The sequence below is a fragment of the Orcinus orca genome, chromosome 2 (genome assembly GCF_937001465.1).
Source record: "Orcinus orca chromosome 2, mOrcOrc1.1, whole genome shotgun sequence".
In the NCBI taxonomy this organism is placed as follows: domain Eukaryota; kingdom Metazoa; phylum Chordata; class Mammalia; order Artiodactyla; family Delphinidae; genus Orcinus; species Orcinus orca.
This window is the reverse complement of record NC_064560.1, coordinates 66,409,802-66,420,969: the sequence shown is the minus strand read 5'-3', so window position 1 is coordinate 66,420,969 and position 11,168 is coordinate 66,409,802. Positions and strand designations below refer to the sequence as shown.

The 11,168-nt window shown below is 38.7% G+C and overlaps 1 protein-coding gene across 10 annotated transcripts in view; it reads left to right on the top strand.

Annotated features, from left to right (window-relative positions):
- Window positions 1-11,168, top strand: part of AKAP13 (A-kinase anchoring protein 13) — a 343,183-nt gene that overhangs the window by 186,301 nt on the left and 145,714 nt on the right. For all 10 annotated transcript variants that reach the window (XM_033414830.2, XM_049707006.1, XM_049707005.1 and 7 more), the window contains one exon: window positions 1,838-1,971. In XM_033414830.2, coding sequence (XP_033270721.1) covers window positions 1,838-1,971 — 134 coding nt within the window. The remainder of the gene's footprint in view (window positions 1-1,837; window positions 1,972-11,168) is intronic.

The window sequence follows — 11,168 nt, the reverse complement described above, 5'->3', positions numbered from 1 at the left end:
GGAAAGTCCCTGGTCACGTTGCCCTGGAGAAAAAGCACCTGAGTGTGATCTCAGACCAAAGGGTATTTTCTAGGAAGTTTACACTGCCATTTATGAATTTAACCATACTGTTTTATAAGTGAGGAGACATCAGTTTAACTGCTGATTTGGAAGGAGCCACATGGCATTGGCTTTTGTTTTTATATACTGCTGTTGACAAAGCCAAGTAGAAATTGAGATGAGGAAAACGCAAAACTTCCAGTTAGGGTGAGGGGACGTAGCCCTTTACACATCAGGAGCATTGGCCGCAGTGCTTTGGGAAGTTAGTTGTGCATAACTGAGCCAGGCCAGTCCCGAGGGGGCTGCCAACACCCCACAGGCCTCACTAATCTCTGTTTACCGCTGGAACTGGTTGCTACTTGCCAAGATACATATTTTCAGTTGATGGATGTAGGATAGTAAGGATGTGTCAGAAATCACATCCCCAAATAAATAAAATAAAAATCATCAACAGCCCCCCCCCAAAAAAAAACCAAAAACCAAAAACAACCCTATCTTAGTCAGAAATGTTTTGATCAAGGAATACTTCTAAGGGGGTTGCTTAGTCAGTTGTTTTTTTTTTAACTTTAATCACATTTTATGAAATGTAAGAAAGATTTTGGTTCTTTGGGCAAGGAAACGTGTTTGCCCATTTTTTTAATTGCTAGTAAGATTATGTAATTAAAAAATTAGGGCAAAGAAAGGAGACTTACAACTGTTCATTTATAGGAATGTCACTTTCCTAAATCTAAAGTAGACCTTTATACGTCACAGTGTATAAAGGTATACACTCTCACAGTGTGCTATTAGAATAAAATCTTAATATATTTTATTTATATAATTATAAAATACATAATACAATATAATATAATTTATTCTTTGGTGAAAGGAGCCTCTGCCCTCTGGTGTAGGGAACATTTTTCTCTGCCAGAGTAGTAGTGTGACTAGATTAATAACAACCACAGAAAATCTTCCAAATGAAATCGAGTTGATAGTTCCATTTGTGTTTGGATTATCAAGGTGAATTTTGACTGTTCAACCATCAGTCCCCTTTAAAGAAGTGTTGAAGCCTAAATTTGCCTCAGGCATCATTTTATCACTTCCTTCCTGTATTAGCTTGACCATATGGTAGTCATGTAACAAAACCACTACTGTTTGGTCTGTTGAGCATAATTCTAAAGAAAACATGAAAAAACTTTTTCTTCAGAAAAGGAATTGCTGTTGATAGTGTGTAATTATGTTTTGGTTTGGGAAGAAATAAAAGTTAAAACAAAAACTAATTTATTAAGAATAGTTCAGTCTTATCAATTGCTGTGATGGGTAGGTGAGTGTATGTAGTATGTTTTTAAAGAAAGACTCTTCCCAAAGGCTTTATCTCATTCTCAGTAGCTCTTTCCTTTTTGTCCTGTACAGATACATCTCTTGCCTCTTTGATAATGGTCAGGATGGACTACTAGCTTTAGCTATTAATCTGTTCCCTTAAAGCTTGTCAGTTTTCTTTTCCATGTGCAAGACAGCACCACACTCATCAAATTGTCATGAAAAAGTCAGTAGTGAAGATGGAAGTTCAGTGGACATTGAACTGGATCTTACCTTAGCTACAAACCCACACAGAAGCAGGAGAAAACCATATAACCAGGTGATGAGGGACTAGCTCAGCACAGGGTCAGAAATGACACCAGCTTCAAAATAATACTTTGTATTTAACACAAAGGGAAAGGCAAACAAAACACATGAAACCTGGAGCATGTTGTGTAAATAGTAAGGCCCAGGAATCAATTTTTCCAAATGTACTTTGTAACCACTTTGTTCTCTTCAGAAATGCCAGACACGAAAGCTGAAGATGAAATGGATTTTCTGAGTAATACCAAGGAGAGTTCAGTTTCTGAAGAGGTGGCTGTAGGAAACGTAGCTTCTACGCCGGAGGTGAAACAAGGCCCGAAGACCCAGGCGGTAAGTCTGTATGAGCACAAAGTGTGTTTAGGCTGCTCTGTTGTGTCTGATTTATGGCCTTGCTTGGGGGATTTTTTTTGATTCACAGTAGGATTTTTTCCCCTTTCTCCCTTGTTCCCTCATATACAAATGTGGACATGTTGCAGTGAAGCTTTTGCATAGCATAGTTTTAGAATGGACCCTCCTGCAGGGATCCCTTGGAGATAATAATGAAAAATGCTTTTCCTGTGAGCACAAGACTTTCCAATTTGTCATGAGGTTTAACATGTCACAAGATGGGAATTACCAGGAAAAGGGATCTATTAACCCTTCTTAAACCTGACTCTTCTTTCTTTATATAGAAACTGATAGCAAAAATGAGATTTTAACTTAAAGCTCAATACTGACTAAAATATGAAGTATGTCATTTTTAATGATGGAAAAAAAATTCACTAGGTTTTCATAATAGCTCTGTTGAGACATAGTTCACATAACCGTAAAATTCACTCATTCAAGTAAAGTGCGCAGCTTAGTAGTTTTTAATATATTTACAAAGTCTTAAAACTGTCACTGCCGTCTAATTTTGTAACGTTGTCATCATGCTGAAAAGAAACCCCATGTTCATTAGCAGTTCACTACCACCCTCCTCAGCTAACGGTCACTAATCTCCTTTCTGTCTCTATGGGTTTGCCCGTTCCGGAACTTCATATAAATGCAATTATAGAATATGTGGCCTTCGGTGACTGGTTTCTTTCACTTAGTGTAATGTTTCAAGGTTCATCCATGTTGTAACATTGATCAGTATTTCATTTCTTTTTATTGCCAAGTAATATCCTGTTGTATGGATATACTACATGTTGTGCATTTGGATTATTTCTACTTTTTCGCTATTGTGAATAATAACTGCTCTGAACATTTGTGTATAAGTTTGTGTGGACATATGTTTTCATATACTTAGTAATGGGTGTGCTGACCCATATGGTAATTTTATATTTAATACTTAACTAAGTTTTCAGAAATGGTTTTCTTCAGGGTCTTGAGATTATTGTTCTTCTTGTTTAAAGCTATTAACTTGTAAAACAGAGAACTTAAACTTGTTGAGAGAAACAGGGTTCTAAGCTTTAGATTCCACACTTGTCTTAAAAAAAAGAACACCTTTTGGAAGCTGAAAAATCGAGTTACTGGCCTAAATCATATTGCCCGTCGGAAAATGAACCTTCCTTGTCTAGACTTGAGGGTGCACTGTGTTTGCTCTTCAGAGGGCTAAGTATTTTTTCATAAAGTTACCCCAGTACATAAACAGAACCATACCCTCCCAAAATGTTTCAAGTGTATGGACTGTGATAAACAAGCTTCATTTTTTTGGAGTACAGTGGTAGGGAGGTGCTGACTGTTTTCACCCACCCCTTATTACAGATAGTATCCATGACTAATGCCTGGTTGGCTACTTGTACAGCAGGCACTATACAGACAAATATTGCTTTTGCCCCTGGGGAAAGAAAAGAGAACACACCCTGCATGGGTACATGTGTCTTTGTTTCCAGGAGCCCCTAAAAATGGAAAGGAACAAACTCACATCCTTGAATTCAAATGCCTCTGTTTCTTAGTCTTCCATCTGAAGTCTTGCTAATTAGTGTTCTGGAGTGCAGCCTGATGCTTGGCCATAGACCTTTTGCTTTCCCATGAGGATATCTCTGTCCTGACAGTATCTTGACTACTATAAAAAAGAAAACAAAACACTGTATTTTTAAAAGAAAGTACCTCCTCTCCTCGTCTCTTTCCTCTTCTCATTTTTCCTCCAGTTTTAGGAGTTGAGATAGGTAATATTCCTCTGGTTGGTCATCAAGCCTCATTTTACAGATAAAAGAATTACACCCTCAGAGAGTCACACGGCTAGCTCAAGGTCAGAGCCTGCTAGAATGGGAGCTTGTAGTTTGGTTCTAACCTAGGACTTGCCCAGTGGGGTGCTTTCCTCCCTGCCTCTTAACCCCAGGCTCTGTGACTGTGGGTATATTCTAAGGAGCATCAATATGTGAGAATCATGTAATTTGTCTGTTGCTAGGGGTTATCTGTGCTTTGTGTCTGCCTTCACTTAGCGTAGTTAGAGAAAGCATACGTTAATGGAATTTTTAGTTTATGAGGATTTTCACGTCTACACAGTGGAGGGTTTTGTGTTCACGGCGTTCTCAAAGTGACGTGAAATCTGACCACTGACCTCCCCTCCCTGTTGCTCTGCCAGCCTTGCCTTACTTGCTATGGATTGAAAGGAGAAAGCATGGACACACAATTTGATCTTTCCAATGCCCCATTTTCTCTTTTTATCCCATTTAACTTTCCACATGCTATATTCATTGAGAAGTTCCCAAACGTTTTTGGTAAAGGACAGAGAGTAAATATTTTAGGGTATGTGGGACTACAGTTTCTGTAACAACTGATCAACTTTGATGTTATAGTGTGAAAGCAGCCACAGGCTGCCCGTAAACAAGAGTGTGACTGTGTTCCAATAAAACTTTATAGAAATTTGAATTTCATATCATGAAGTAATTTAATTTTTTGAATTTTTTTCAATCATTAAGAAATGTAAAATCTACTCAGGGTGTTTTTTTACGGGCTGTACAAAAACAAGCGGTGGCCTAGTGGTGGTAGTTTGTGGGCTCCTGACCTAGAGGATACTTGTGCTTCAGTGGATGAAAAGAAAGAGAAAGCAAGTAGAATTTTTTTCTTTTCTAAATTGTTTCATCTTGCCGTGAAAGCTCTGGTTACTAACCTGCACATAGGAAGGTGGAGAGTTCCGATTCTGTGTTTCTCCTGAATTTGCTTTTTGACTTAGTCTCTCCAGGGCTCAGCTTCCTTACTCTATTCGTCTTCTAGCCTTAACCTTCAGGAGTCTGGGTTTGCAGTCTGTAAAGGGTTACTTGAGCTTGTGATTGTAGTCGAGGGTGGAGTGGCATTTGTTTAGCATTATTTAATTCGATCTTTCAGACACATGGTCAGTCTCTTTGCTGGCCTTGGGAAGAAGCCAGTCATTGCTTCATTGACTCATTGTTTCACTGAATCATCCTCTTCCAAATGTAAAACGGGAAAAAACTGTGTATCTTACGCTTTGCTACTGTCTTGAAAACCTAAAGCATAGGTTCATAAAGGAATTAGGCAGTATCAAGAATAGTGCTTGCTTATATCCTCAGAGAAAACGCATGCGTGTGTTAAATGCTACAGGTGTCTCAATACATGATATGTGGTCCTAACGGATATTTCTTCACTGAATCGAAAACTGTTCACAATTCCAGAGGCCAGGTTTTATACACAATATGGTCCATTCCCATTAGTCATTTCATCAGCATTTTTCTTTCTTTTTTTTTTGTGGTAAGCAGGCCTCTCACTGTTGTGGCCTCTCCCGTTGCGGAGCACAGGCTCCGGACGCGCAGGCTCAGCGGCCATAGCTCACGGGCCCAGTCGCTCCACGGCATGTGGGATCTTCCCGGACTGGGGCTCGAACCCACGTCCCCTGCGTCGGCAGGCAGACTCTCAACCACTGCGCCACCAGGGAGGCCCTCATCAGCATTTAGTAGTCATGGTTGTTATTAAGTATTGCCAAAGCCTTAATACTAGTTACAATTTAATATTCAACATTATCCCTTCTTATATACATTCCTGGTTTCAAGGTTCTCAGATTACCTCTTGTAGTCCTCTTTTTTTCCCCTCAGTGAGTTAATATATATCAAGTACTTAGAGCCTGACATGCAATAAGTACCACTTAGCATTATTATTATTAATTAGTTTTATAACTTTAGATTCCAATATCCTTTTTAATTTAAGTAATTTAAGTAACCGGTGGCATATTGTGGTTCCTAAAACAATCAAGCCTCAGGTTCTGCTTCTTGAACATTGTTATAAAAGCTTCAGGAATAGCATCAAATGTTAATTTAAGTTGGGAGACATGGTGCTTGTTTTACTTCTGAGACCCTTAGAATTTGAGTGAAGCTTAAAGATTATCTGAAGTCTAATACCTTTGCTTTATAGGAGGAAAAAAATGATTTCTGGAAAGTTAAGCGACTTGCCTCATTTTACAGCTAGTTAATTCTGTATGCTAGACTAGAACCTCATTTCTGTGTCCGTAATGTCTCTGCTATACTGTGGTTTCCAGAAAAGTCATCCTGAGGGTATACTTCTGGGGAATTCAGTTCACTTGGATGGGTTTTTGCATTTTAAACAAGTACCCCTGAATGATGCATACACACCCTAAGATTCTAAAACCATTGCATTATACCCTCATGCTTTCAGTGATAGTTGGAGAAATTCCTTTGGCTGTTTTAGGATCTAAGCTGATTTACTTTAAAATAAGTCTCATGTTCTTATTATAATTTGTTTAGCTGTAGCTAAGTACCATCAAGATGGTATTTGTCCAGAGAGTTTGCTTTTGATGTACAATTACTAATATTTTCCAAACCTGCCATTTATTTCCTAAAGAATGATATGACTGGGTGTAGAGGTGACATTCAATACTTGAGTCCAGAACAGAAAGCTTTCTGGGACCATTCACCTTGAGAATATGCTCCATGGTGACCAGGAAGGAATTCTGACTCCTACTTCCCTGACCCAGTGCTGCAAACCAGCATACTCCATGTCCTCTGTGAATCTTTTCAACACGTGGCCAAGTTCATTAGGAAGGAGCTTGCTTCCCTGGGGTATCTGTTCATTAAGGTATTTCTGTAATAGTTCCTTTTCCAGATGATCATTGCAGAAGCTCATTAGCCATATGGAGGAGTTAATTCAATAAGCCAGGTATATCTTGTCAGGATGCCCATGGTCCTAGCAGCCAAACACTCAAGAACAAATATGTTCAAGCACAACTATAAAATCCCATATGTTGAGTATTAAGTTACTGGGAAAGTCTACTCTTCATTTAACACACACTCCCCAATCAGAACCATGCTCCCTTTTAAAAAAAATAACTACATAGGGCTTCCCTGTTGGCACAGTGGTTAAGAATCCGCTTGCCAGTGCAGGCGACACGGGTTCGAGCCCTGGTCCGGGAAGATCCCACATGCCGCAGAGCAACTAAACCTCAGCGCCACGACTACTGAGCCTGTGCTCTAGAGCCCGCAAGCCACGACTACTGAAGCGCGAGCACCTAGAGCCTATGCTCCACAACAAGAGAAGCCACTGCAATGAGAAGCCTGCGCACCCCAATGAACAGTAGTCCCCGCTCGCCGCCAACTAGAGAAAGCCTGCGTGCAGCAACGAGGACCCAGCGCTGCCAAAAATAAACAGATAAATAAATAAATTTATTTTAAAAAACCCCGACACAGCCAAACATTAAATTAACTGAATTTCCATTCTTAGTTATTTTTACAACAATATTAATATTTGTTTCTTCAAGGTTGTGGTAAGGGCAGTGTTGGACTATTTCTGGTTAAAATCTTGAATTCTCCCTGTAGTTTGATTATTTTCTGTGTTTCCTTCCTCTTGTCTCAAGGGGGCGAGCTTGCATTTCCATCCCTAGTCCAGGAATCTCTTCAAAAAAGTTTTCGTTTTGTGTGGCTTTTCACACCCTTCATGCACACCTGCCATAGGAACATATGGCAGCTCTCAGGCTATCTGGTAACTAACTGGACTGGTCGTAGCACTGATATTCAAAATGACTCACACATCCTACCCTCTTATTTAACAGTTTTCAATTTTAAAAAAGGTCTTTTTAAAAATGTCTCTGCTATCATATTTACATATATATAGTTTTGTGGTATACGTGTCATCTAGGAAAAAGCAAAGTGGCCTCTTCATGTCGCCAGTAAGTCTTCTCTGCGTATATTTGGCATGTAAGAGAACTAGCACTGCACCCACCCCCCGCTGCCAATTATCCTTTTTGGGTCCAAATCTAGAGCTAGCTTCAGTCACAGGGAAACATACTCCTCAGCTTTTTCATACAGAATTTTTGGAGATACTCTGGATGTCTCTTCTGAAATGGGGTTAACAAGAAATTCTCCAAGTGTTCTTCTAGAGAAGATAGTTGCAAAAAAGAAGTGCCTTAAAGAGCCCCAGATCACAAAGCCATAAGTGGAAAAACTACATCCTTAATGTAAAAATATCTGTAAATAATATATGTAAGAGTATAATTTAATGATCTAACTATACATTTTTTCCTTTTTTTAAAAAACTGAGGCATAGATGATGCACAATATTATATGTTTCAGCTGTTTAGCAGTGATTCACAATTTTTAAAGGTTATGTTCCATTTATAATTACTAAAAAGTATTGGCTATATTCCCTCTGTTGTATAATATATCCTTGTAACTTATTTATTTTATACATAGTAGTTTGTCCCTCTTAATCCCCTGACCCTATCTTGCCCCTCCCTCCTTCTTTCTACCCACTGGTGACCACTAGTTTGTTCTTTTTATCTGTGAGTCTCTTTCTGTTTTGTTATATTCACTAGTTGGTTTTATTTTCTTAGATTCCACATATAAGCGATATCATACAGTATTTGTCTTTCTCTGTTGGACTTACTTCACTTAGCGTAATATCTTCCAAGTTCATCCATATTATTGCAAATGGCAAAAATCCATTCTTTTTTATGGCTGAGTAGTAGTATACCATTGTATATAGCTATACATTTTTCAGTGACCTTGAGGAAATTATTTAATTTCTCTGATCTCCATCTTCCCACTTGTATAATGGTTAGGTAATCTCTAATGTTTCTTCAGGTTCTTAATTTTTAACCAGTGTGTGATTCTAAAATGATAGGAATAAGTCCATGAATGTTGGGGTGTATATCTTACTGTATTGGAGTAAAAGGGCAACCGCGAAGGACATTTTAAAATCACACTTCCTTTAATGGCCAGTTCTTACTGATCACTTTTTCTTTGAACATTTTCCAGGGTGTTTTGCTCTACAGTTTTACTTTGATTAATAATCCACTTCTTTCTCTCATAGAACTGCTTAATCATAGGTCATGTGTGCATTTTGGAGGAGGCATGTGTGCCTTTTCTACCCCCCCACCCCCCCACCCCCCACCCCCCCGCCCCCGCCTGTTGGGACAAAAGAACCAAATGTGATTCTTATCACTCTTTTGGCCCATTTGTTACACTCCTCATCTCACTTTTGTTCATTCTTATCTCATTATATTGACAGCCAAGGTTAGTAGCCAAGCACAGTGGAAAGATTATGGAGCCCAGTAAACCACAGTTTTAATCCCAATTCTGGCCCTTGATCTGCCACTTTGATCCATTTGTTGAGAGGCTCAGTTTCCTCATCTATAAATTTGGGATAATGATGCCAACTGCAAGAGTTATTTGTACTAACTAGAGTTAGTATAGTGTCCAGCATGTACTAGACGTTTTATAAGCAGTAGGGTGTAACTCTAATCTCATTTTAAACTAACTCAGAATTATCAGACCCACTCTTAAGACTCTATGGATGAATGATTTTAAATAGGTGATGGTTAAAATGATCTTGGAAGAAGTTACCAACTGTATCAGGCCATAGTGTTACTTATTTAAATTACCATGTCAGTTTGTGTTTACTGTGAAGGTGCACTGATTTATTCAGAACTTCATTCAACAAATGTTCTTGAACTCTGTGCTAGACCTTAGAAATGCTGAAATGAAAATAAGCCTGTCTCCACATTCAAATTCATATTCCAGTGGGAAGAGACAATTACTAAACCAATAAGATACAGTCTGGTAAGTGTTAAAATATATAGGCAAACTCAGGGTGGCTTATGAATAGATATATTTCAGCTAGATAAATGGTAAATTCTCCTCTCTAAGTTCCTATATACCCCCTGGGAGGAGGGACGTTTCTAAGGAATGGTGTATTATTTTTACACTGTTTACCTCAAGTGGCTTCCCAAGTTTCATTTTAAAGGAGGATTGTCTTTTGTGGGGGTGAAGATATGTACATTCCATGTGAGAAACTCAGGCTTGGGTGTAACCGTTATTTCTGCCAGTAGACTTGGAAGGGCCCCCACTGGGCGACCTCTCAGAAAAACTAGTGTATTGCTTCTGACCCCAAGTTCTATGTTCATCTTACTGACATAAACATGACTTTATGGCTACTTGTTTTCCCCTCTTAAGAGAAGAAGCTTCCATAGTAGAAAAACTAAAAGAAAAATATCATTTGATCTGTGGAGAAAGGCTTAGGTCCTTCTCAGTGATGCACATAATTGGGACATTTATAGATTTCTCAGATTTTGATTGTGTATTTTAAGAAGATGCCTTGCTGGTTGGCCACCATAAGAGTAAAGGTGCACGCTGTATATGGAATTGTTTATCCAGAAAAGGTTTCAGGGGTACTGATTTCTGATATTTTGGGCCCATTAGGCTGCTCAACTTCGTGATGTAGTCTGTGGCTTTGATTTCCTTTATTCATTCATTTAGTAAACTTTAAATGAATACCTTTCCCTCTCAAGGTATTGCATCAAATATGTAGGGAAGTAAAAAAGAGGTTAGATATTGTCTTTGTCCCCAGTTTAGTTAAATAAAGAAAGCACATACAGGCATAATCACAGTCTGTGGCTGCAGTATGTGAGATATGCCATAGGTGCCTTTAAGGTGCTCTAGAAGTTCACAGAGAGATGAATTCTTCCTGAGAAGTGCTTGTCTGAAATGTAGTGATGTTTCCTTGGTGATAACCTTGTTGTAACACACATGGTATAAATATTCATTAGAAAGTAGGGATAGGTTCAGGGAACCTTTGGTGTGCTCTCCAGCTTTATAGTTCTTTATTGCTTTCACAATGTACTTGGCCCTTCAAAGATCCAAGAATTGCCAGAAATGCCCCAATTTCAGTTTAGGAAACTGAAAAGTAACATTTACCAAAAGAAGCATAAAGAATGGAAGTATTTGGTAATATGTGAACCATGTAGGAATTAAAAAGAGTAGTACCTCTGTTTAAATATTTCCATTCAGCCAGTATAAATCTGCATTCCCTCCTTGCCTCTTTCATGCAGTGATATAGCCATTTTGCTTCCATTCTGAGAACCCCCAAAGCCCCATCCCTCCTTGTGGAACCGAAGAATTGTGACATGGTCTTAAGTCATTGCCACGTGTGTAGTCTTCAATAGAAAGGTAGTTGATAATGAAGATACTTTCCATAAAGTTCAGAACAGAAAATACTCTTAGGAGCACAATTAAAATATCTTTGAGTTTAAGTCTTACTCAGAAGTCACAGTAAGCCAAATATTTTTTATATTGATCTTCCTTATCTGTGTAGCAGTTGGC